The 27,190-nt window shown below is 35.5% G+C and overlaps 1 protein-coding gene across 1 annotated transcript in view; it reads right to left on the bottom strand.

Moving 5' to 3' along the window:
- Positions 1 to 694: 694 nt before the first annotated feature.
- The window catches only part of LOC131535014 (uncharacterized), a gene marked incomplete at its 3' end in the record, with an annotated part of 92,873 nt that continues 66,377 nt past the window's right edge, over positions 695 to 27,190 (bottom strand). Inside the window, exons 24-50 of the mRNA XM_058768147.1 lie at positions 23,186 to 23,356; positions 21,222 to 21,392; positions 17,282 to 17,455; positions 16,431 to 16,604; positions 16,127 to 16,291; positions 14,891 to 15,049; positions 14,700 to 14,762; positions 14,275 to 14,445; positions 13,677 to 13,739; positions 12,659 to 12,721; positions 12,243 to 12,416; positions 11,693 to 11,806; positions 11,114 to 11,142; positions 10,969 to 10,994; positions 10,676 to 10,845; positions 10,279 to 10,449; positions 9,806 to 9,979; positions 9,300 to 9,470; positions 7,539 to 7,712; positions 7,193 to 7,363; positions 6,925 to 7,095; positions 6,599 to 6,772; positions 5,536 to 5,709; positions 2,159 to 2,329; positions 1,336 to 1,509; positions 1,009 to 1,182; positions 695 to 865 (exon numbers count right to left, since the gene is read on the bottom strand). Of these exons, the coding sequence (XP_058624130.1) occupies positions 695 to 865; positions 1,009 to 1,182; positions 1,336 to 1,509; positions 2,159 to 2,329; positions 5,536 to 5,709; positions 6,599 to 6,772; positions 6,925 to 7,095; positions 7,193 to 7,363; positions 7,539 to 7,712; positions 9,300 to 9,470; positions 9,806 to 9,979; positions 10,279 to 10,449; positions 10,676 to 10,845; positions 10,969 to 10,994; positions 11,114 to 11,142; positions 11,693 to 11,806; positions 12,243 to 12,416; positions 12,659 to 12,721; positions 13,677 to 13,739; positions 14,275 to 14,445; positions 14,700 to 14,762; positions 14,891 to 15,049; positions 16,127 to 16,291; positions 16,431 to 16,604; positions 17,282 to 17,455; positions 21,222 to 21,392; positions 23,186 to 23,356 (3,957 nt within the window). The remainder of the gene's footprint in view (positions 866 to 1,008; positions 1,183 to 1,335; positions 1,510 to 2,158; positions 2,330 to 5,535; positions 5,710 to 6,598; positions 6,773 to 6,924; positions 7,096 to 7,192; positions 7,364 to 7,538; positions 7,713 to 9,299; positions 9,471 to 9,805; positions 9,980 to 10,278; positions 10,450 to 10,675; positions 10,846 to 10,968; positions 10,995 to 11,113; positions 11,143 to 11,692; positions 11,807 to 12,242; positions 12,417 to 12,658; positions 12,722 to 13,676; positions 13,740 to 14,274; positions 14,446 to 14,699; positions 14,763 to 14,890; positions 15,050 to 16,126; positions 16,292 to 16,430; positions 16,605 to 17,281; positions 17,456 to 21,221; positions 21,393 to 23,185; positions 23,357 to 27,190) is intronic.

The raw sequence follows: 27,190 nt of genomic DNA, 5'->3' as shown, positions 1-27,190 counted from the left end.
GTGAAACCGATATTTTGTACATTTCCTACTGTAAATATATAAAAACTTCATTTTGATACACATGTATAAATCTCAATTTCGAAACATTTACCCTTATGACTGGTTTTGTGGTCCAGGGTCACATATACTTTAACATGTCATCATATTACATTTTAACAATAAAGAATATAATTTGCAGTCGGCGCTGATAGCCTTGTGGACAGTGTGCCAACATACAGCTGTTATTGTGCTAATCTTGATGCGAGGACCTTTCCTGTTCCACCCCACACTTCACTTCCTGTCAATTCTGATCTGTCCTGTCACAATAAAACCAAAACATGCCAGAAAAAGAGAATAGAATCAGCAGTAAGACTAAAGTCACAAACCCTCCTACACACAGCACAACCTGTTGAGATTGATCTTCAACTGAATACAACATATTAGAAACAGAAAACTGTTCCTGGAGGTCTGCAGCTCTGCTGATTTGAGAACTGAGTTTTGCACCCCAGATATAGAATATAATAAAATACTTACGGAGAATGAGAGGCAGTGCACCGGACCCCATACTGACACATTAATAAAAACCCTGTTGTCTGGTGTCACCTAAAACAGACACTTCCTGATTAAACAGTCATTTCACACTTCAAGAAGAGAAGAGGAGGTAACATTGGAGAAAGGGCATATTAAAATCAAACAATGGTTAATTATTACTCACCTGAGTTTCTTCAGTGTGCAGTTTGTATTTTCTAATCCGTTCTGGAGTTTCTTGACTCCTGAATCCTGCAGATTATTGTTGCTCATGTCAAGTTCTTTCAGACTGGAGTTTGATCTCAGGACTGTAGCGAGAGCTGAACAGCTTTCCTCTGTTAGACCACACTTATGCAGACTAAAATGATGAACATGAGAAGGAGAATTTATGAACACAAAGTACTTGATGCCAATATTCAGTGATTACTGAGAATTATTGTGTTTTGGTCACCTGATGTCTTTAACATAAAATCTACAATAATAAATGAGCACATTACTCACATCAGTGTGTTGAGTTTACAGTGTTTATCCTGCAGTAGAGCAGTGATCTGATTCACTCGTGTGTCTCCTAGTTCACGTTCACTCAGATTCAGCTCTCTCAGGAGTAACGGGTTTTTACCCACAATTCCAGTCACATACTGACAGGCTTCACCTGCATCAGGATTCTGTAACAACCTGGACATAATAGAAGTACATTGATATTACCTGCCATACAGTGATTTATGTTCACAATGTTGTGAAAGGAACTTCAGTCATTCCAAAGCTTTTACACAATGTCTTTTTGACAGTTTCTTTTTTTCAGCTATTTATTATTTTAAGGACACTCACCTCAGTGTCTTCAGTTGACAGTTTGGATCCTGTAGTAAATCACTGAGCTGCTTCACTCCTGATTGTCCAGGATCATTTCCTGTGAGATCCAGCTCTATCAGGTGTGAAGGGTTTGATCTCAGAGCTGAAGCCAGAGCTTTATAACCTTCTTCAGTGATACTGCAGTCTGAAAGTCTACAGAAAATAAAAACTAGATTTTAATTTCACATTGTGGTTTAAGTTAATTCATTACTGCACAATAGTCTAATCACCAAAATATGACAAATTACATTAGAGCTTTATACACAGGTAAGACACTTCTGGTTTCATTATGTGTGGATTGATTAATGAATTACAATTTAATAATGGTCAGAAAGAGTCTGTGATTGTTTCATATATGTAGTATGAGTTTGTGTTAAATTTGAAAAGCGTAACTGTAAAGCAGTGTTATTATAGTTATTATATAGTTTTAAAGTGTTTATAGTGTTTTTGTGTATCTAGAAACAGATAATATGGTTTAATATGGATAGTTGCTTCATGGAAATTCATGTGGCTTAAACCACGAGATGCATTTCCAGATGTTTCTGGCCAAATGTAAATGCATCTCAAATCACCTCTTCAATTGGTTTGAGTTATCGGATCACAAGTATTCTCAAAGGCGTTCTGGGTGGCATTAACACTGTAAGTTTTATTATCAGATAGCTCTTCAATCAGTGAAAACGCATTAAGTCGACAAGTGTAAAAAGGCGCTTACATTTTTTTTCCCATCTATGGAGGTGACAGATTGAACAAATATATAACATTCCTCCAAGGGTCAGTGTAGCTGAAGGTGAAATGTACTCACTTCAGTATCTTCAGTTCACACACAGGATTCTTCAGTCCCTCACAGATCTCTTTGACTCCTGAGTCCAGCAGACGGCTGTTGTTCAGGTTCATCTCTTTCAGGATGGTTTTGGAGGAGAGAACAGTAGCTAGAACTGAACAGCTTTTCTCTGTCAGCTTACAATTATTCAGCCTGAATATAAAAACAGCATTATTTATTATTCAGAACATATTCAGCACACATCAGATTAGGGGTGGGTGATATGGCAAAAATATCATATCATGATTATTTTAGAAGTATCACGATTTCACGATTTTATCACGATTTTTTGTCATGTTGCTTTTACTATTTTGTCTGAGCAGTGCAGCCAAAATAATTTCCCTGTTATAAAGACAAATCCTTTCAAGGTATCAAAATATAAAAAAGAATGGTGGATATTTAGGACAAAGTGGACGAAGATAAAAATCTTTGTCATTATTTTATCTTTGTTATTAAAAATACGAACAAAGATACACATTACAAATACACATAATATACAAATAAAACAAACAGTGCTTTATTTTCAGGTCCAATAAGCATATTTAGCAGGAGCATTCAAGAAATTGAATGAACAAATATAAAAATAAAACACTATATAGATTGATTCCTATTAAAGCAGCAGTATTATTATTTTTTCTGTCAAGAGTAGCGAGTTATTTTTTTCTCTTTGCGTTTTTTTGTTTTAAAATTAAAGAAAAATATTCTGTCATCTGTCTGTCGATTCTGTCATAGTGTTTTATATTTATACCATCATTTACTCACTAAAAATTAGTACTTTAAGACCTGCACGCATCTAATATACAGGCACGCATCCATTTGTCTGAATTGTTTACCTTCATTTTAGACATAACCAACTGAGTCTATACATAAACCTTGAGTGTTTTGACAGTATTTGCGCAAAAGATAACTTAGTTGAGTAATCAGGCGCTGTTAGACAGGCTTTTTAGTGTGCGCGCTTCAGGTGTTCGGGCTCAGAAAAAGCGCACATCAGACCAGTGCATGAATGAAACGTTTAACCGGCGAGGCTTTAAAACACACGCAAATAATGTACTTTTGTGATTGCAAATAAGTGCAGTGTCTAGGGTTGCCACCTTTAGCAAGGCAAAATAAGGGACACCCATTTACGACCCCCCCCCCCTCAAAATAAAATAAAACAAGGACACTAGTAATCAGTGAGGATCTCAGAGCTCACCCATAAACCACATGAGAAAGCATGCTCAAGTATGTAAACTTGCAACAGAATATTGCTATTTTAAATTGGATTATTTATAATTATTAATTATTATTGGTCTTTTTTCTGACAGTTCTGCAGCTGTTACCTGGATGGGATGAATTTTTATTATTTATTTATTTATTTTATTCATTTGCTTAAATTAGGACTAACTTATTATGTAATTATTTGTCCCATTTTTATCTACATAATGCAGCATTTTTTTTACTTTTTAAAATGCCAAATTGTATGTGACACACATGATTATTTATTTTGTATATTTATGATTAATATAAATGATACATTAATTCTAACCTATTCATTCATCTGTCTAATCATGTCTAAATATAATAATTGTGTCTACCAAGCTCTGATAATGTATGGAATATTATATTAACAGACTACCCAAATTTTAATAAAACAATAGGCCTATATGATGTGTCTGTCACTTTAATGGTATGATTCACTCAAAAATTTAAATTCTGTCATAATTTACCCAGGTTGCTCTAAACCTGCATAAAGTTCTTTCTTCTGTTGAACACAAAAGAAGATACTTGGAAGAATGTGAGTAACTAAACTGCAGCTGGTCCTGAGTAACTTCCATAGTAGAGAAAAAATACTATCATTGGGTAGTCAGACAGTCCACCATGAGCAACTGAATGCTTCTCTGCAAACAGCACGTTCATCATTAGTTATTGGGCAGATACACTGATTACTTTTCCATTGAGCCCTACATCTGGAGAGCCTTGTGTTTAAAGGGATCCCCGGGTATTAAGACATGTATTGCTTAATATAACGTAAATGATGTCTCTTATTTAAATATGTAGTAAAAAACCCATGAAAATGTATGTTATTTGAAAAAATCGACATCGTTTTTGGACTATGGGGGGGCGCCATTATTTTATGTGCACAGTACATTCTGCATTGATGACGTCAAATGGTTGCACTCAGTGAGCTACTAGCGCTTTTTACCGCAACACAACTCAGAAAATAAAATACTGATACGATACCACATTGTGAGACTTTTGGTTGTAATTTTCAGTCGAAGGGCAACAAAAGAAGCGATGTAATGTAAGACTTCACTGCTTTCCTAGCGATAAGAAAAGGAGAAAAGAATGGGAAGATACCTGTGGACGAATAAAACTTCCTAAAGACCCGCTTCTTTGTTCTCTCCACTTTAGCCCTGATGCGTTTGAGTCTTTTAGTAGACCACAGCTACTGAAAGATCTTACAAACAGCTGAAATAAGAAACGTTAGATGCCATCTGTTAGGATGTAAACATGCCGACGCGCGGCCGCTAGAGGAGTTTCTCAGCGCGGATTTCCCTCGATATCCGGGGCGTTTACACTCATTGTGGGGAAAAAAATCGATGGTACAGCATTTGGTTTAAATCTATACTTATATCCATCGCCACCTGTAAGCTCTTTCAGTAGCTGTGGTCATCATATCAGTATTTTATTTTCCGAGTTGTCTATTCCGAGTTATGAGTAAAAATAGCAACAGATAGTCTAGTAGCTCACGGAGTGCAACCATTTTACGTCATCAGAAAAATGGCATGCTCGTGTGAAGGGCTTTAACTGCGCGCGTTCTGGAGACTCCGTCGCTATGGAAACAAAGACGCCAAAATGCAATCACGCGCAAATGAGATTCTCTAATAATACTTCTTATGAGATTGATTTCATTATAGTTGCTATTAGTATTATTAACAGTGCAAAATACTTATTTATTTATTCAAATGTGTTGGCCTTTGTAAAATACGGGACAAATCGCGTCCCGTATTGATTTGATACGGGACGCATCGTTTTACCTTTAAATACGGGACGCTTCAGTATTTTAAGGGACGGGTGGCAACCCTTGCAGTGTCCTGTGAGAGTAACTCTACCGCTGAGTTAACACTGATGTGAATGTATGTGGCGTTGTACAATTTATTGATATGGAGGCGCCAGAACTCCAACGAATGTGCGCTGTAGCACGATACCACGATATTTCTCCAAAAGCAGATCGTGGAGACATTTTTATCGTCCACGATCAAAAATCGTGATTTCGCGCACCCTTACATCAGATCAACAGCTCTTCACATCTGCTCACACATACACAGAATAAACACAATAAACAGAGAGGTTAAAATGTATGAATCATGTTATCTCACTTTATTTTCTCCAGTTTGCTATGAGAGTCCATCAAAAGAGCAGATAGTTTCTCTCCATCCAGGTCTCCTAATTTATCTTCACTCAGATCCAGTTCAGTCAGAAGTAATGGACTTGTACCCAGAACTTTAGTGAGATGATCACATGCTTCCTGTGCAGCAGGACTTTTCAAAAACCTACAGGAAGAAGAAAAGAATTTAGGCTGCGTTTACACTTGGCATTAACATGCGATCACCGTGATCCGATCAAGCAGATCAGATCATCAGTCAATCAGGACACGGCGCGTTTACACTTGGCAACATCAGCTGACTTCTCTATCTGGATAAACAATTGGATCTGTGTTTCCCGCGCAATATTTAAATAAGTCTGCAGAGGACGCAGGATATTTAACAAATGAAAATAACTGTACGAGTCTCCCTAGCGCTCCACGGCCTCTCTCTTCTGACAGTTCTCGAGAGAGAAGGTTTTGCGTGACGTCAACCTGCAAATGCAGACACGACGCCTGGATTGCGTTTACATTACACTGAGATCCGATCACAATACGTCCTCTACTACCTCTGGACCAGGACACGCTGATCAGATGACATTCCGATCAGAAGCGTGTTTACACTTGTCTTTTCAATGTGTACGTGGAAAACATCCGGATACAGGTTGCATGTTAATGCCAAGTGTAAACGCAGCCTTGGATTCAGTAATCTAGTTATATTTTTATGGTATTTGAGGCTCCAATCTTCTTTATTGGTCCAGTGTATTATTAAAGTTATCGTCATGAAAACGGTCTCCATTTTCATTGTGAAAATATCTATTATACAAATAAGCAAGAAAATAATCAGAAAACAATAATTTGCAAAAATTATTTATATAATAATTTATGTTTTTTACATTATATTTCTTTAACAAACCCCATGAAATTCAGTTGTGTAACTGGTGAACTGCTTTGAATTGCAATTCTATCAATTCCTCTTCCAGCAAATTTATCACCAGTTTATCCGCTCTGCCAACCATTTCTATACAGCTGATATCACACCTATGTCTTATTTTTAGATATTTAAAGACAAGTATGACCTGATTATCTTTAATGTAAATCGTCCATCCTGTAGTAAATCATTGAGCTGCTTCACTCCTGATTGTCCAGGATCATTTCCTGTGAGATCCAGCTCTATCAGGTGTGAAGGGTTTGATCTCAGAGCTGAAGCCAGAGCTTTATAACCTTCTTCAGTGATACTGCAGTCTGAAAGACTAGAAAGGGAATGAAAATGGATTAATGGAAAGTGGATTAATCAGTTACTCCACAAATGTTCTGAACAACATTAATCCATATACAACAGATTGCTGAATATGGAGGCAAAAAACAGGCCCAGAGACCTTTAATATGTTACATATCAATTCACCTGAGTTTCTCTAGTTTACAGTTCCCTTTCAGTGCATTAGAGAGTAGCTTCACTCCTGAATCCTGTAGATTATTATTGCTCAGATCAAGATCCCTCAGACTGCTGGAGTCTGAACTGAGAACTGAAGTGAGAGTTGAACAGCTTTCCTCTGTTAGACCACACTTACTGATCCTGAAAATAATACAAAAATATCAATAACATCATCAAATATGTTATATTCCTGTGATTGCTGTGGTGTTGAGTGTATCTGATGGTGAAATGTACTCACTTGAGTATCTTCAGCTCACACACAGGATTCTTCAGTCCCTCACAGATCTCTTTGACTCCTGAGTCCAGCAGACGGCTGTTGTTCAGGTTCATCTCTTTCAGGATGGTTTTGGAGGAGAGAACAGTAGCTAGAACTGAACAGCTTTTCTCTGTCAGCTCACAATTGTCCAGCCTAAACACAGAAAAACAGCCTTTTTTATTTATCTTATTGTACTTCAGCAAAATGTACTTTAAAAAATATTTAACACTCATCAGATCAACTTGTCTTCATGTCTGCTTATGCACATAACTGACAGTCATTAGTAGTAATTAATCAGAGAAAATATAATGTATAAATGTTCACTCACTTTATTTTCTCCAGTTTGCTATGAGAGTCCATCAAAAGAGCAGAGAGCTTCTCCCCATCCAGGTCTCCTAATTTATCTTCACTCAGATCCAGTTCTGTCAGAAGTAATGGATTTGTACCCAGAACTTTAGTGAGATGATCACATGCTTCCTGTGCAGCAGGAAATTTCAAAAACCTACAGGAAGTCGTAGAGAATTTTAGATTAGTTAATTTTACAATTGTATGCCTTTTGCAGCTCCCATCCTCCTTACAGGCCCAGCTCAGCAAACAGAACATTTCCACTTAGTGTAAAGTTAGTGTATCAGAGCAAGGTTTGCAGATTTATTTCCTAAGTTCTCAGTCTACAAAAACATACAAACTTACATTAAATAATTTTGTTAGCTTCTGTTTTCCCTCACTCCCTACATCTGATAATGTACATGCAAATGCCTTTGATTCACACACACCAGTTTTATGAAACTGATAGCACTTATGGTTTAAGGAAATAAACCATTTGTAATTTTTGTGTGATACAAGTGTTGGTAACTGATCTGCAAGGCTGTTAATACAATGCATTTATGGTTACATAAAAAATATATGTACCTACCAATGCAGGGCCGGGCCCAAACCTTTATGGGGCCCTAAGCCGAATTTTATTTGGGGGCTCCTCTGTGCCGCCAATACAACTGATTATTGTCAATTCTTAATTATTCGCACACTATAAATCTAACACACCCATTATTAATTTAATTTGTTGTAGCTGTGCTGCTTACATCATACCAATGTTTGTACCCTTCTATGATTTTTAATTGTGACAGTAGCAAACCCACAAAAGTGATCAGGTGTTAATTTGCACTTTAACATTCAAAGTCTTATAGTACTAAGTGGCATACTTAATGTGGTGTACTGAAAAGTAGATAAATAAACCAGCAGACAATGCATTTACAGAAGAGAATGTTATTTTAACAACAAATTATTAAACACAGCAGCAAACCATCTGTACATAAAAAAAACAACAACTCTTAATCTATAACTAGCTAATAGAGGCATAATGATATTGGAATACAATAGAAAAGACCCCAAAGGTAGGCTAAGGTAAATAATGTTAATCTGTTATCAGTACCAAGTTTATGAAACAATATTTTTTTATTACAAAAATATATGCCCAGGAAAATTATTTTTACACAGAAGACAAAAAATTTAATCTAAAACTAGCTACTGCAGGGTTGCCAACAATGGTTGCCTGGCTGGAGTGAGATACATGAATATATAACACACACACACACACACACACACACACACAAACAATGCACTGCCCTTCACCCACTGTTTGTCTATAGTGTACATTTTTTTAAACACTTAAAATATTTTAAAGCCTTTATTATTTTTTAACTCTATAGTTGTGGTTTAAAATTCATTTTAAAGATTCACTTTTCTTTCATGAAGATGAAAACAAATTGCCAAAAGTGTCTTTTAAGATGAAAATGACATGAAATTACCCTTGTCCAGTAACAATATATCACCAAAAAAAACAAAAAAACAAGCTATCATTTCAGGTAATCTTGGGGGCCCTCTGGTGGTCACGAGGGCCTTAAGCACTCGCTTAGTCCGCTTATGCCTTGGGCCGGCTCTGTACCAATGTTAATATTGCATGTTATATGCAATGTTTGATTTAAATATGATTAATTAAACACTAGATCAAAACAAGATATGGCTGACCGATTATTGATGTTACATTGAAGCGTGATTGAAGAGCAGTTACTAATTAAAGTATTTAAATTACCTGGTCTTTAATTTACAGCGCTTATCCTGTAGTAAATCATCAAGCTGCTTCACTCCTGATTGTCCAGGATCATTTCCTGTGAGATCCAGCTCTATCAGGTGTGAAGGGTTTGATCTCAGAGCTGAAGCCAGAGCTTTATAACCTTCTTCTGTGATACTGCAGTCTGAAAGTCTAGAGGAAGAAGAAAAAGAAAAAGAAAAAAGACGTTGTTAATAGTGGTTATTCTTAACTCAGTTAAGTTCAATTGTTTATTCTTGATTAGAATACAGATCATCAAACTAGTACTGTGCTTTATAAATAACATCTGACAAATTACATGGAACAACAATCTAATTCTCATTTTACTCAATAACTTACATTCAGTTACAGTATAAAGTACTATACTTGGAGATACAAGTAATGAAATGGAAATTTCAGCCTCAGTAGTCTTATTTTTTTCAGTTAACAATCAAATAGACATTTACAAATGTATATTAATGCAAAAGTTTAGATTTGAAAATACATACTTCAGTTTTCCCATTTTGCATTGTGTATTTTTCAACAGAGGACAGATCTTCTCTATTCCTGAGTCTCCTAGTTTATTTCCACTCAGATCCAGCTCTATCAGGTTTGAAGGATTTGAATTAAATGCTTTAGTCAGAGCAACACAACCTTCTTCTGTAATACTGTTATTATTCAGCCTGCAGAGAAAGAAAACAAAGATAGGAAACGTTAAAACCTTTCTTATTGAACAACAATGATCATTTTAATCCAAAAAAGATACTGAAAATATAACATCAAAATTAGTCACTAGTCACTATTATTTATATAGTGCTTTTAACAATGCAAATTGTGTCAAAGCAGCTTTACATCATCTTGATATAAAGCTGGGTGGCTTTATATCAGCTTTACAGTATTTAGACGGGGAAATAGTGTGTTGAAAATAATGTTATGGAAGATATTTTACATATAAAAGTATAAAATAATGCAAAATACTTACTGAAGTGTGTTGAGTTTACAGTGTTTATCCTGCAGTAGAGCAGTGATCTGATTCACTCGTGTGTCTCCTAGTTCACGTTCACTCAGATTCAGCTCTCTCAGGAGTAACGGGTTTTTACCCACAATTCCAGTCACATACTGACAGGCTTCATCTGCAGCAGGAACCAAAAACCTTCAGAAGAGAAGATGAAGCACGATTCGATTTCAGAAACGCATAGTATTAACACCTCACCATTTAAGATGTAATGGAAAGAATAGTAAATGTTCTTAAAAACCCATTTTTTAAATCTTGAAATCACTAACTTTGGTACAATGACATATTTTCTCACTAAAACAATATTTTTTATAAGTAAATTGCCTATATATGATCAATTTTGTTTTCTTTCATCACGTCTCACCTCAGTGTCTTCAGCTGATAGTTTGGATCCTGTAGTAAATCACTGAGCTGCTTCACTCCTGATTGTCCAGGATCATTTCCTGTGAGATCCAGCTCTATCAGGTGTGAAGGGTTTGATCTCAGAGCTGAAGCCAGAGCTTTATAACCTTCTTCACTGATACTGCAGTCTGAAAGACTAGAAAATAAATACATAATAAACATGAAAAACTACATTCATTATCCACAATACATTTTTCCTCTTTAGATAGCAGGTAAACCAGTGTTGGGTATAATGGGTTAATATTAATCACTAACCTTAATTGTAATCACATTACAGTGACCTACAATTACAATAAAATCACATTAATGTGATTTTATTCATGTGTTAGTGCAAACCACTGACATTTTAATTTACTATAATCTCTGGCGCACACATACATAAATTACAAGACATACCAACTCAGGAATGTGCACCTGAAGGAGTGACATCTACAGTGAACAGCCAATCACACAAAACACAGTTCAACACTATAAAACATTCCACCTTCTTGAGGGGAAAAACAAACAAACAAAAAAAAAAACAGAGTAGAACAGTTTGCTCAAACTAAACTCAGTTAACCTGTGTAGCCTCCGGAATTGGTTTTGTGCCGCAGGCCTCTGTACACATATGCATTTAACATAACCAATGTCCACACACACATATATTGACTATATTAAAAGCTCCAGTTTACAGTAAAATGTATTTCTCTCCAGCTTAATTAAATAGCTATGGGATCAATTTTTTAATCTGATTATTATCTTATAGAATTAATTAACAATATGTATTACTTGCTTTTTACGAGTAACCGCAAGAAAAACAAAATTCTTTGGCTGAAAGAAGCATCTATCTCTTTTGTTAAATATAAAAATGTAGTGAAGTAAAATGAATGTTAATAACCATTCAAATAATTAAAATCTAATAAATATTCACTTAACCCTTTTACCTGAGTTTCTTCAGAGTGCAGTTTGTATTTTCTAATGCGTTCTGGAGTTTCTTCACCCTGAATCCTGCAGATTATTGTTGCTCATGTCAAGATCTTTCAGACTGGAGTTTGATCTCAGGACTGTAGCGAGATCTGAACAGCTTTCCTCTGTTAGACCACACTTACGCAGACTAAAATATTGAACACAAGAGATAACATTCATAAACAAAGTACTTAATGCTTACATTAGGTATAAACCAATGTATGGTTCATCTGATTACTTATGTATTTGAAAATGTACAATTAAAAAACAGGTCTGAAACTAATGTTTATTTTGGAAAATGATTCATTTGTTGATTATTTCAATATACTGTGTTTCAAAAATAATAAATATAAGAAATTATTTCATTTTCTAAGCTAAAATATATGTGTATACAGTGAAAGCCATGCCAACATTGAAATACAATATTTAAAAATCACCAATACATTATAATTATGAAAATTGTAAAGCAATTTAATTAGTAATTTTTCATGATAATTAACCTAATCAAATGGACATTTATTAATCCAATTTAAATCTAGCATGCAGTCTAAAATGCAGAAGTGTAGTTAAATAAAATTACACACTTTAGTTTCTCTAATCTGAATTGTGTATTTTCCAACAGAGAACAGAACTTCTTCATTCCTGAGTTTTCTAGTTTATTTCCACTCAGATCCAGCTCGATCAGGTTTGAAGGATTTGAATTAAATGCTGAAGTCAGAGCAGCACAACCTTCTTCTGTAATACTGTTATTATTCAGCCTGCAGAGAAAGAAAACAAAGATAGGAAACAGTATTCAATTTATTTCAAAACCTTCTCTACTGAGCAACAATGACAGTTTTAGCCCAAACCAGTTAAAGTTATTGTAAAGTATTAAACCATGAGAAATACTCACATCAGTGTGTTGAGTTTACAGTGTTTATCCTTCAGTAGAGCAGCGATCTGATTCACTCGTGTGTCTCCTAGTTCACGTTCACTCAGATTCAGCTCTCTCAGGAGTAACGGGTTTTTACCCACAATTCCAGTCACATACTGACAGGCTTCATCTGCATCAGGACCCAAAAACCTGCAGAAGAGAGGATGAAATAAGAAATCAGTAGGGAGATTTTGTTTATCTCGAAATCACTTTAATTCTGATGCAGCAACAAATTGTGCAGAATATTGAATTAGTGAAATGATGTTTGTTAATAATTTGCCTGCATATAATTTATTTTGTATTATTTAATTATCTCTCACCTCAGTGTCTTCAGTTGATAGTTTGGATCCTGTAGTAAATCATTGAGCTGCTTCACTCCTGATTGTCCAGGATCATTTCCTGTGAGATCCAGCTCTATCAGGTGTGAAGGGTTTGATCTCAGAGCTGAAGCCAGAGCTTTATAACCTTCTTCAGTGATACTGCAGTCTGAAAGTCTGGTTTAAAACAAAAATAAAGGTTTAAAATAAAATAAAATATATCACTTAAAAACAGTTTTATATCATAAAATCATCAAATGTACTTTCTTTTCTTGTTTCTTTCTGTTTCCTGTTTCTATAGTAATTTTAACTTTGATCAAAAGAGTATGTTATGATTAAAATCAAACAATGATTCACTGAACTCACCTGAGTTTCTTCAGTGTGCATTTTGTATTTTTAAGCCATCCTGGAGTTTCTTCACTCCTGAATACTGCAGATTATTGTTGCTCATGTCAAGCTCTTTCAGACTGGAGTTTGATCTCAGGACTGTAGCGAGAGCTGAACAGCTTTCTCTGTTAGACCACACTTATGCAGACTAAAATGATGAACATGAGAGGGAGAATTTATAAACACGAAATACCTGGTGCTACATTCAGTCTCTGAGGAATCAATCACTGAGAGATACTGTTTTGTCACCTGATTTAAGATCAATCTACAATAATAAATGAAACAACACTCACTGAAGAGCTTTGAGTTTACAGTGTTTATCCTGCAGTAGAGCAGCGATCTGATTCACTCGTGTGTCTCCTAGTTCACGTTCACTCAGATTCAGCTCTCTCAGGAGTAACGGGTTTTTACCCACAATTCCAGTCACATACTGACAGGCTTCATCTGCATCAGGACCCAAAAACCTGCAGAAGAGAGGATGAAATAAGAAATCAGTAGGGAGATTTTGTTTATCTCGAAATCACTTTAATTCTGATGCAGCAACAAATTGTGCAGAATATTGAATTAGTGAAATGATGTTTGTTAATAATTTGCCTGCATATCATTTATTTTGTATTATTTAATTATCTCTCACCTCAGTGTCTTCAGTTGACAGTTTGGATCCTGTAGTAAATCACTGAGCTGCTTCACTCCTGATTGTCCAGGATCATTTCCTGTGAGATCCAGCTCTATCAGGTGTGAAGGGTTTGATCTCAGAGCTGAAGCCAGAGCTTTATAACCTTCTTCAGTGATGCTGCAGTCTGAAAGTCTGGTTTAAAACAAAAATAAAGGTTTAAAATAAAATAAAAATATATCACTTAAAAACAGTTTTATATCATAAAATCATCAAATGTACTTTCTTTTTCTTGTTTCTTTCTGTTTCCTGTTTCTATAGTAATTTTAACTTTGATCAAAAGAGTATGTTATGATTAAAATCAAACAATGATTCACTGAACTCACCTGAGTTTCTTCAGTGTGCATTTTGTATTTTTTAAGCCATCCTGGAGTTTCTTCACTCCTGAATACTGCAGATTATTGTTGCTCATGTCAAGCTCTTTCAGACTGGAGTTTGATCTCAGGACTGTAGCGAGAGCTGAACAGCTTTCCTCTGTTAGACCACACTTATGCAGACTAAAATGATGAACATGAGAAGGAGAATTTATAAACACGAAATACCTGGTGCTACATTCAGTCTCTGAGGAATCAATCACTGAGAGATACTGTTTTGTCACCTGATTTAAGATCAATCTACAATAATAAATGAACACAACACTCACTGAAGAGCTTTGAGTTTACAGTGTTTATCCTGCAGTAGAGCAGTGATCTGATTCACTCGTGTGTCTCCTAGTTCACGTTCACTCAGATTCAGCTCTCTCAGGAGTAACGGGTTTTTACCCACAATTCCAGTCACATACTGACAGGCTTCATCTGCAGCAGGACCCAAAAACCTGGACACAGGAGAAGTACACTGACATTTCCTGCCATATAATGATTTTTTGCAATCTTGTTTTAAAGGGTCTTCAGTCATTTCAAAGCTTTTATAAATGTCTATTTGATGGTTTAATTTTCTTCTTACCTCAGTGTTTTCAGTGTTTTTGATGAATCACTGAGCTCCTTCACTCCTGATTCACCCGGATCATTTCCTGTGAGATCCAGCTCTATCAGGTTTGAGTTTGATCTCAGAACTGAAGCCAGAGCTTTATAACCTTCTTCTGTGATACTGCAGTCTGAAAGTCTACAAAACATAAAGCGTAAATTTAAATAAATTTTAACAATTAAATTTAACAATTTGTTTCAAGTTAATTAATTGCTGCACAATATTCTGAGTCACAATATATAACTGGACCACACCATAGTTGAATACATTATCAGATATGATAAACAAACCACTTCAGTTTTATTTATTTTTTTATGGACTACAGCCAAGTCTTCACTCTCCATCTGGGAGAAAACTCTCTCAATCACCACGAGTCAGAATATCATCTTTGGAGTTTGTCACTGTTCAAACCTGGTAGAACGTGATTGCAATTCCAACACCATCGAACCTTCGAACCATCAAGACTTTCATCCAAGACTGCATCCAGACACTCATTCAACGGCCAAAGCAATGCAAGTATCATACATTTAACTAAATGTAACAGAGGTTTAGAATAAGCTGTAGACCCCATCTACAGAAAACGGCGCTGATGGTTTCACTCAGGTGTTAACGGAGTCCTTTTCATAGCTTCATCCCCTGTTTCTCTAATGGTTTCATTCATTCAGTCTCATGTGCCCCTCCCCCATGTACAGTATGTGTGATTGTATGTTTGTTTGCTTACACTATTGTGTGTTAGTGTTTAGTTAATAACATTTTGTGCACAAATTACATGGGTTTCTGACTGTCACTGCTCGGATAAATGTCCATGTAACAAGTTGACACTGCATTAGTGCTTGAAAGAAAGTTATTTTCAGTGGCCACAAAAGTAATTTTTTTTTTTTAGAGTTGAACTGAAATTACACAATGCTCGCTGGATAACAGATTAGTTGATGGTAATAATAATTCTGCTACAGTTACTACTGGCAGCTGATACAAATAACTGTAATTAATTATACTTAATTGTAATTATTTGCTACATTTATTTTATTTTATTTTCTAATTGTGTAATTGTTTATTACATTCAACAAAAAATTCTTTAAGTTTTAATTTTACCAGAGAGCACTGTTCTCTAGGTAAAATTAAAAAAAAAAAATCGTACAAATTTTTTACCTCTGGAAGCAACCAGATTCAAAAAATATATAATGTTAAGTGTAGGTGATGTTGAAATGTACTCACTTCAATATCTTTAGCTTAGAATTCTTGAGTCCTTCACAGATCTGTTTGACTCCTGAGTCCAGCAGACGGCTGTTGTTCAGGTTCATCTCTTTCAGGATGGTTTTGGAGGAGAGAACAGTAGCTAGAACTGAACAGCTTTTCTCTGTCAGCTCACAGTTATTCAGCCTGAACACAAAAACAGCATTATTTAATATTCAGCACATATTCAACACACATCAAATCAACAGCTCTTCATATCTGCTCACATGTGACTGACAGTACTTTATACTGAACAAATCAAAAGTCATAAATCATGTTCACTCACTTCATTTTCTCCAGTTTGCAATGAGAGTCCATCAAAAGAGCAGAGAGCTTCTCTCCATCCAGATCTCCTAATTTATCTTCACTCAGATCCAGTTCTGTTAGTACCAATGGATTTACACCCAGAACCTGACTCAGATAGTCACACGCTTCCTGTGCAGCTGAACATTTCAAAAACCTACAGAACGCAGAACATTTAGATGATTTAAATGAGATAATCTTGTTAGAATTTTATGCCTTTTGCAGCTCCCATCCTCCTTATGGATCCAGTGTAGTGTTAAGAGTAGAATGTGTTAGTCATAGTTATCATAAATATTACCAGTTTTGTTTAATTGCGATTCAGTAAATTCCTCTTCATGTCATTCTTATTCTGCATTGGCTTTATTTGTCACATTTACCTGGTTGCACAATATGTCTGTGGCTTATTTTGAAATACAGAAAGATTTTATTACCTGACAGTGTTTAATTTACAGCATCCACCTCGCATTAAATCAATGAGATCCTGCACTCCAGATTGTCCAGGATAATTTCCTGTGAGATCCAGCTCTATCAGGTTTGAGTTTGACTTCAGAGATGAAGTCAGAGTTTTATAACCTTCTTCAGTGATACTGCAGTCTGAAAGTCTAAATATACATAAAAATCTGTTAAGTACTTCACCCAATGCATTAATAGCACCTGCTTCATTTGAGTTTCATTCAATACTTAAAGTTCTCTTTAAACACAAATAATAATAAAAAATAATAATAATAATTTTAGTTTCCATAGCCATCTTAATTTTTTTCAGTTAATCTAATCAAATGGACATTTATAAATGTATATTATCATGCAGAAATGTAGATGAATAAAAATACACACTTCAGTTTCTTCAGTCTACATTGTGGATTTCTCAACAGAGGACAGATCTTCTCGATTCCAGTGTTTCCTAGTTTATTTCCACTCAGATCCAGCTCTATCAGCTTTGAAGGATTTGAAATAAACACTGAAGTGAGAGCAGCAAAACCTTTTTCTGTAATACTGTTGTTATTTAGCCTGCAGAGAAAGAAAACAAAGACAGGAAAAATTATTTGGAATATTTTAGCCACAACACACAACTTCATTAACAGAAAGGTTTTAAAGCCAAAGACATTGGGCCTCTCTTCTGACACAACATGCATTTTAATGCCACAACAAACCCAGCCTAATATAAGTAAAAACTTAAGTAAATGAGTAAGCAATCTGTGATAAAAGCAAAATCAAATGACAAGCAATAAGACAAATAAACACCAGAACAAAGACGCAAATTAGTTTTTTTTTTTTTCATGTAGCCTATTATTCAAGTACAAAATACTACAAAAAATTGCATCAATAAATATGAAATAAAATAAAACTGCAGGGACTGCATAAATTAAATATGCTACAAAAGTTTTTCAGTCAAGAGCGGCAGGTATATTAGGTTGCTGTCACTTTAATACTGAATGCACAGATTTAATTTATTGATACACATCTGATTTTCTCCCAACTGTTTATGCTCACTTTAGACATATCTGACTGAGTTCACCTGAATACATGCCAAGTCAGGCATTTTGCTACATAATGTGTAATATGTAAATATAGTTTATTGTTGTATTGTACATGCTTTAGCGGTGTGCGCACACTAGAGGGTGACACGGGAGTGGATTTTCAAACCTTTCCCGTCCCACTCCCACAAAAAAAAAATCTTGTCCCGTCCCAATCCCACGAAAAAAACTGAGGGAAAATCCGGTCCCGTTCCACTCCCGGAAGAATTACTCCCATTCCCTCCCACTCCCGTTTTTTTTTTTAATTGAATAAAAACACAAAATGTAGTTTTTTGTTATTATATCGAACTTAAAGCCTGTTTATGCACAGTGTAGGCTACATTGCACACATTCAATTTTATGTAAATCATCCATGCTAACACACGTTTTCTATTTGAATGTTGTTGTTTTTTTTCATTTGAAAGTAGACATTTCACTCTCTATAGATATATTTTTTTCAAATACGGAGTTTCGAAGTTTCTCGGTCAGAGACTGTTTGCTTTAAAGCGCAACATTTCGTTGTTATTCCACGGAGCCCTTTAAAGGACATTGTGGTGGGAAAAATTCGGGTTGAGTGGAAAAAATTCAGGGTGGGAGGAAAAAATTATTTTAAAATGTTTTGCTTTCCCTCGAGAAACTTTGCTTTCTCTCGCAAAGATATTTGCGTTCCCTCGCAAAACTTTTGCGTTCTGACAAACTCTTCCTGTTTACTTTGCAGCTTGCAGTGGTTACAGCTCGTATGTTCACAATGGAGCGGTTCACAGAGTTTTATTTTGAACTTGGACTCAAAGTAATACAGTCAGTGCTTATTTCGAGGCACGGTTTTGGGACATTCTAAAACGCTTAATGTGGCTTAATGTTTTAAAACAGTGACATTGGAGGACTAAATTCGATAATAATAAATCCTGATAAAAATGATTAGGCTAACATTAATAACAGAATATGAACGCAACGCCCTGCACGTTAAGCCTTTTCCTCCCCATAGAAAACGCATAAGGTAGGCTATAATGAAATTCATGCAGCTGTATGTTCACAATGTTCATAAAGTTTTATTTTGAACTTTGACTCAAGTATAAAGAAATACAGTCAGACAGTGGTTTGCTCAAGGCACAGTTTTGGGACATTCTAACGCTTTATCGTGGCTTAATGTATTAAAACAGTGACATTAGGACCAAATTCGATAATAATAAATACTAATAAAATTGTTAGGTTTATATTAATAACCTTATTAATAATATTATTATTAATAAAGGAGAATAGCCCAGAATATGAATGCAACGGATTTGGTATTTTTAAATCACCGTTTTCATTATAGCCTACCTTAAGCGCTTTATGAGGGAGAAAAAGCTTAGGCTACGTGCAGGGCATTATGCTCATATTCTGGGCTATTCTGCCTAGTAATATTATTAATAAGGTTATTAATATTAGCCTAATAATTTTATCAGCTTTTATTATTATCGAATTTGGTCCTCCAAGTCACTGTTTTAAAACATTAAGCCACATTAAAGTTTTATTATGTCCCAAGACCGTGCCTTGAACTAAGCATTAATATTGAATTAATATTAATTTATTTGAGTCCAAGTTTAAAATAAAACTCTATGAACCGCTCCATTGTGAACATACAAGCTGTAACCACTGCAAGCTGTAAAGTAAACAAGAAGAATTTGTCCGAACTCAAATATCTTTACGAGAGAACACAAAACATTTGAAAAATACTTTTTTCCTCCCACCCTGAATTTTTTCCACTCTCCCCGAATTTTTTCCACCACAATGTCCTTTAAAGGGCTCCGTATTATTCTGAGTGTACACAAATAAACGAGTCTTTACAGATTCGAAAGATGTATTAGGCTACTTTTATCTGTATGACCAAAAATTACGGAGATTTTAAGAGCAAGTGAGCGCACCGGCGCCTGTCCTGCAGCAAGCGCGCTATTCAGCTCCACTCTCCACACAAACACTTCAATAGCGCACATTTCTCTAGGTTAACATCATATTGAGCGGCCATGTTAAGTTGCTACTACATACATCTTTCAGATGAAAAGCCATATTTGAGGTCGATGAATGATTGTGTGTATTACCACACAGACCAGCCATTAACGATCTGTCCGTCACGGACTGCGTCATTCACTTGACCAGCCACACCAAAGTAAACAGGAGGAGAGCGAGACAGAGCAACTAGAATTGAGTTCAGAATTAAAATATACAGTTTATAATTTATTTATATAAAATATATATTTGTGTATAAAGTTGGGTATCATTACTATTCCCGGTCCCGCCCACTCCCGATGACATTTTTTCCTGTCCCATCCCAATCACGTGATTCATAGCGATTTTGTTTCCCATCCCGCGGGATTCCCGAAAAAATGTCAACCTCTAGCGCACACAGGGCCACCTGAAAGCTTGTGAATAGAGAATGCAGTTCTCTAGCACAGTTTATTGTGCTTTTAATAACTTAACAAACATGTTACAATCTTCATTTTCTCATTCACCATTATTCTTTTTAGCTTTAACATGTCAGTAACACAAAGCTCTGTCATGAAACTACATGACACATGGCACTCAATCTAATATAATCACATTATTATTCACATGGCGCAGCTGATTGGTTTCTTCGCATCAGCAGCCAATAAGCTGCTGCTCAACATTCAAATACTCAGCTAATGTTTGCTGTAGCAGTTGCAGCACGCTTCAGAAAACATCTGAAATCAACATCTAAGATAAGTGAATTCTCTTTTACTCATTTCACTGTGAATATTGCACGGTCTGCCTTATTAATTTCTAAATGAGAAATTATAAACATGTTTTAAACTAAGCCTCAAGTTTAACATGCTTTGCATTCATATGCAGGAGTGAAATGCTAAGCAGTGGCTTTTATGCAACTGTGTTTATACAGCTGCAGCAACATTCAGTCTAATGTTTGTGATTGTTGTGAGGACACACCAGCAAGTTATGGTCATGATAATGGGTTTAAATGAAATAAGCATTTGTGTTTGTTTACACTTTAATTGGGATTCATTATATTTAGCTGCGTAACCTCTATGTCACACTCATTAATTTCTATGGTTGATGTTTTCATCAACTGTGTGGTTTATTTTAGCAGCACGAAGTGTCTGAGTCCTAATGGCTTTCTATACAAAAAAAAGAGTTTAAAAAAAATCTCAATGACAATTAACCAAATGTAATATAAACTGGTATTCTGTTTTAAAGATACTTATACAGTACTGTACACTGTAAAGTATAAAACAATGTACAATACTCACTTCAGTGTGTTGAGTTTACAGTGTTTATCCTGCAGTAGAGCAGCGATCTGATTCACTCGTGTGTCTCCTAGTTCATGTTCACTCATATTCAGATCTCTCAGGAGTAACGGGTTTTTACCCACAATTCCAGTCACATACTGACAGGCTTCATCTGCATCAGGACCCAAAAACCTGCAGATGGGAAGATGGGGAAAAAAACATATAAAAAATGTTGCTTAAAATCCTAGTAGAATTTTTCTATTAATAGTCTAATATTAACCCTTTCACACATAAGTTTAAAATATTCTGGCTGAGCTCCCAGAGTTTAACACGGCTGTTATTTTAGAATGTGTCGCCTTATTGTTTCCATGGTGACGTGTCATACTTGTCACATGACAGTGCGTAATGTATCGCATTTATTTAGTTTTCCTTTTTTATTAAAAATATTGACAAACATGTTAACTATATTACGAAGCATCTGTAACAATTCTCAAATATGTGCTAGTAAATGTATTTGGTTGTTTAAACACATTTATTGTGATCATATTAGTTGATCGATAATGGGCGATGTGTTCAGCCATATTAGTTTGCGAAAGACATGAAATTAAGTGTCACGGTTTGAAGTAAACTCGAGAACAAACACAATGATGATGAAGAAACAGTAGTATTTTTAATATAGAACTCAGTCCATAGAAGACACAGGTAACATCTACAAAGCATTAACGTGGTCAGACCCACTGAACAGAAACTGAGAGAACTTACGTACTGGTGATAATGACCTGAACACAGCTGAGCCAAATGACAAATCAATTAACAACCATGACAACAAACTAAGGAAAATGGTGCAAACGAAAAACAATGACATCCAAACTGAGTGTTAACATGACAGTAAGTGGCTGGTGAACTGTGAGAAGAATAGAATAAACTTTATTGTTACCTACATTATATTAATAAAACACATCAAAATATAGTTGAAAGGATCATTATTGCTGATTCCATAGACGTTAGTGTGTATTTTACAAACTACTTTTTTTTTTTTTTTGCTAGAACTTATGTGTATCTAAATGTCTGAAGCCTAAAATAAATATTATGTGGTTGAAAATACTGCATAGTTGTGATATATGTGCCAAACACTGAGCGCATTCATCTCTGGCTAAGTGGCAGCCAAAGAATGAAATCAGGTCTGACTCTGAATTTAGTAGTTGGTCACTTGATGCACTGAACGTTGTAATCTCACCTCAGTTTCAGTTGACAGTTTGGATCCTGCAGTAAATCACTGAGCTGCTTCACTCCTGATTGTCCAGGATCATTTCCTGTGAGATCCAGCTCTATCAGGTGTGAAGGGTTTGATCTCAGAGCTGAAGCCAGAGCTTTATAACCTTCTTCAGTGACACTGCAGTTTGAAAGACTAGAACAGGGGTGAAAATGGAACAGATATGTGATTAATTCATTATTCTAGAAAATCAAGAAATTAAAGTTTATTGTATGTCAGATTATTTTTTTCAAGCAATGAGTAAAGTAATGCATTGCTTTTTAAACTAACAACAAATTAACCGATTTACTTTTTCAAACAAGTAAAGCATGTTATTTATTTTTTTTCATTCATGCCAGAATGTTTTCAGTGGAATGCTTTTGTACTTATTTGTAGCACTAAATTAGTTCTGTCAGTGAGCTCTCATGTGCAGCAGTCAGAAACCTGAACTACCATCGTCATGACAACCAGTGCTACAGGATAAAATGTTGACTACAGAATGACTACAACATTTTTTCACATTATACATTGTGAAAATTGAACTACAGCATTGTGAAAATATTCAGGTGAGAAAAATATTTGCTTTCTGCAATTACAATTGCAAAATAATGCTTATACATGTGAATACATGCTATATGAACACACACACGCACACTTTTTTTATATGATTCCTTACTTACTGATGAGTAAATATTTAAATAAACAAAAGGCCCAGAGTCACACAGCAACTCACCAGAGCTTCTCTAGTTTACAGTTTTCTTTCAGTCCATCAGAGAGCAGCTTCACTCCTGAACCCTGTAGATTATTGTTGCTCAAATCAAGATCCTTCAGACTGTTGGAGGCTGAACTGAGAACCGAAGCAAGAGCTGAACAGCTTTCATCTGTTAGATCACACTGACTGAGCCTGAAAATAATAATTGAACATTGCATTTTCCAATGAATTTCAAGTTTTCAAGTAATGCGGCTATGTGCTTTATCTATACACACATATGTGACCCTGGACCACAAAACTTAAGTCGCTGGGGTATATTTGTAGCCAATAGCCAAAAATACACTGTATGGGTCAAAATTATAGATTTTTCTTTTATGCCAAAAATCATTAATGCATTAAGTAAAGATTATATTCCATGAAGATATTTTGTAAATTTACTACTGTAAATATATCAAAACGTCGTTTTTGATTAGTAATATGCATTGCTAAGAATTAATTTGGACAATTTTAAAGGACGATTTTCTCAATATTTAGATTTTTTTGCACCCTCAGATTCCAGATCTCGGTCAAATATTGTCCTGTCCTAACAATATCAGCTTTCCTATCATCAGCTTTCAGATGATGTATAAATCTCAATTTCGAAAAATTGACACTTAAGACTGGTTTTGTTGTCCAGGGTCACATATGTGCAGAGATGGGCACAAACACATTGAAATGTATTTAAAATAATATACAAAATACTGTGTGGAAAAATTAATTTAAATACAAATACATTATTTTGTATTTTGAAAATACACAAAATACATACTTTATCGTTCTGATGTGTCAATAACTCCTGCCCACTAAAACTCCCCAAATAGTTTTGCATACCACGACAATATATAAATGATATAGAAAAAGTTCAATTGATTTACACTTTATATAATCGCCAACATATGTCATATCTCCATAGCAAGCAGTAATGATTAAAGTTTAATGAAAACATTTGATTAGCTAGTTGATAAAACCAAAATCTGACCAAAAAAAAAAAACCAAACTATCAAGACTGACTAGTGCTAATGCTATGTTCCCTATGCTAGTGCTCTTTTTTTCCTTCATGCTATTGCTAACTAAATGCAAATCTGAATGGTGTTCCATTTGAACCTTAAAGGCAGGGTAAGCGATTTCTAAAAGCCAATGTTGATATTTGAAATCACCAAAACAAACACGCCCCTATACCCCAAAAGTGTCTCGCCCCTATTTGGATAGATCCGCCCCACAAATACATAGCCTATGCAACCCAAGCAGTGATTAGTTCTGTGAAACATAAGCTGCTTTTCCACCGAACAATATGGAACAATATGTCCCAAGAACTTTTTTCCCCCAGACCTGTTGCTGTCTGCGTTTCCATCGCGGTCTAAACTACCGAGAAGATTAGGCAAATAGTCTGGTGACTTAACGTTAGGTCTGCGCGTGTTTCTCAATACCAAGTACACAAATTTCGGACTTGTATCCTTGGTATTCGGACTTCACGAGTTAGACTCGGGAGTGTGAACTCCCGCGGAGGAACGACGCAAGTCCAGTAACTCTGCAAAGAGCAGCGTACTTGATAACGTCAGTCAGCTCGCCTTGGCTGCACTTGGGTAAAGTTGGTTATATATTCGCACATTCGAACTTCTGAAATCAATTACTTTATTAACCACACTACATTGGACATTCAGCGGACATTCGCAAGTAAGTATGACATTAAAACAATACTTGCCCATTTTGATCGATTGTGAAAAAAAATGTAGTAGGTTGACAATGATGTCGATGATTAGAATTTGCAAAAAATAACTTTATTGCACATATAATTAGAAAGTTATTGAACGCGGAAATGTGTGAATGTTGTGAATGTGCGAATATAAAACCAACTTTACCCAAGTGAGCACTGAGCGCCCGGTGATCGCGTGGAGCTCACGTCTCCGAAATCAGCGAAGCACATTTTCAAATAGGCGCTGTTTTTATAAATAAACCACAGATTTGAGTTTTAAACAACTACATTCTTGCCTGAAATACACAAGTCCAGTGTAGGCAGACTTTTTTTTCTAGTTGGAAATTGGACACGAATGCCGTTGTCATATTTTCTACTTTCTACTATAATTTTTATACCCAAGTTTCTGAGTTGTGAAGGCCATAAACTTTAAACATGGTGGAGCGGAAAACAGTTGCTGCTGGCACAGGTATGCTTTTTCCCCACAATAGCAAGATCACCTTGTTTTAATGTTAGTCATGACTTGGGTAAAGTTGGTTTTATATTCGCACATTCACAACATTCACACATTTCCGCGTTCAATAACTTTCTAATTATATGTGCAATAAAGTTATTTTTTGCAAATTCTAATCATCGACATCATTGTCAACCAACTACATTTTTTTTCACAATCGATCAAAATGGGCAAGTATTGTTTTAATGTCATACTTACTTGCGAATGTCCGCTGAATGTCCAATGTAGTGTGGTTAACAAAGTAATTGAATTCAGAAGTCCAAATGTGTGAATATAAAACCAACTTTACCCAAGTAAAGTCATGCACATAGTAGTGCAATAACCATTTCAAGCATTTCGTATGTTGTATACTCAGCAAAACGGCATGTATTTGACTGAAAATCCAGAATCGTCAACAAGCTAACTATAAAGATAGCTCTGTGAATGTTTATATAGTTGTCAACAAATGGGATGCTACATTTTATTCAAAATTATATATCTTAAATATCTACGATTTTGGCTTTAATAAGGTTTTCCCAGGAAACCTGGCGTCCTCCACGAATCCTATTCTTTCCAACAGCAAAGCACTTGAATGCGACATGCTTGTAATCAGGACTTCTGAAATAGGAAATTTTGATAGCACATGAAGGCAGTATTATCCCTTATTTCCTTACAGGAATCCAGAAAATTTAATTACCCAATTCTAGATGGAGTCATACAGCTGCAGCTCACACGCATGAAAGTGGCATGTCTGAACTAGTTGATACAGGAAATCAGCAGTCTAATAAAGAGGTTCATTGGCAAAAAGTATTTTATGTAGTTTGAAAATACAAAAATACTAAGATTAAATGTATTTAAATGCAAAATAGTATTTTGTATTTCAAATACATATTTTAAATACATGTATTTGAAATACTGCCCATCCCTGCATGTGTGTGTGTGTATGCGCATTTTTGTGACATATGAGGACACAAATTTGTATAATGACATGGGTATGACATACACTATTTTGCCAAAAGTATTGGGTCACCCCCCTTCTAACGAACAGGTTTGACTACTTTAGTAATTTCCATGAGTACAAATCTTAATGTTTAAGCATATAATGATATTCTAGGGAATTGTGTGCTTCTAATTTTAAAGCAACAGTTTGGACAGGACCCTTTTCTATTCTAACATGACAATGCCTCTGTGTATAAGGTTCAAAGAAATGATTGATTTAGTCAGTGTGGAAGAACTTGACTGGACTGCAGAAAGCCAAGCTGAACACCTCTGGTGTGACTTTAAATGCAGATCTTGAGCCAAAAACGATTTACCAAACACCAATGACTTGTACATACACTATATGGACAAACGTATTGGGACACCCCCTTCTTTAGAACAGAAAAAGGCACTTCCAAAACTGTGGCAACAAAGATGGAAACATAATTCATGTATTTAAAAATTGTATTTCCATCTCTGTTGCAACAGTTTTGGAAGTGTCTAAAATGACTGTACCCATATGTACAAGTCATTGGTGTTCGGTAAAGAGTTTTTGGCTCAAGATCTGCATTTAAAGTCACACCAGAGGTGTTCAGTTTGGATTAGGACTTCGCTTTCTGCAGTCCAGTCAAGTTCTTCCACACTGACTAAATCAATCATTTCTTTTTGAACCTTGCCTTACCACAGAGGCATTGTTAGAATAGAAAAGGGTCCTGTCCAAACTGTTGCTTTAAAATTAGAAGCACACAATTCCCTAGAATATCATTATATGCTTAAACAAACTTCTTGTCTTCAGAGTTGTGTGAGGGAAGGGAGTAGGGCT

Source organism: Onychostoma macrolepis, unplaced genomic scaffold (genome assembly GCF_012432095.1).
Source record: "Onychostoma macrolepis isolate SWU-2019 unplaced genomic scaffold, ASM1243209v1 Scaffold1, whole genome shotgun sequence".
In the NCBI taxonomy this organism is placed as follows: domain Eukaryota; kingdom Metazoa; phylum Chordata; class Actinopteri; order Cypriniformes; family Cyprinidae; genus Onychostoma; species Onychostoma macrolepis.
Note: the sequence above shows the minus strand (reverse complement) of the source record. Positions and strands in the feature narration are given on the sequence as shown.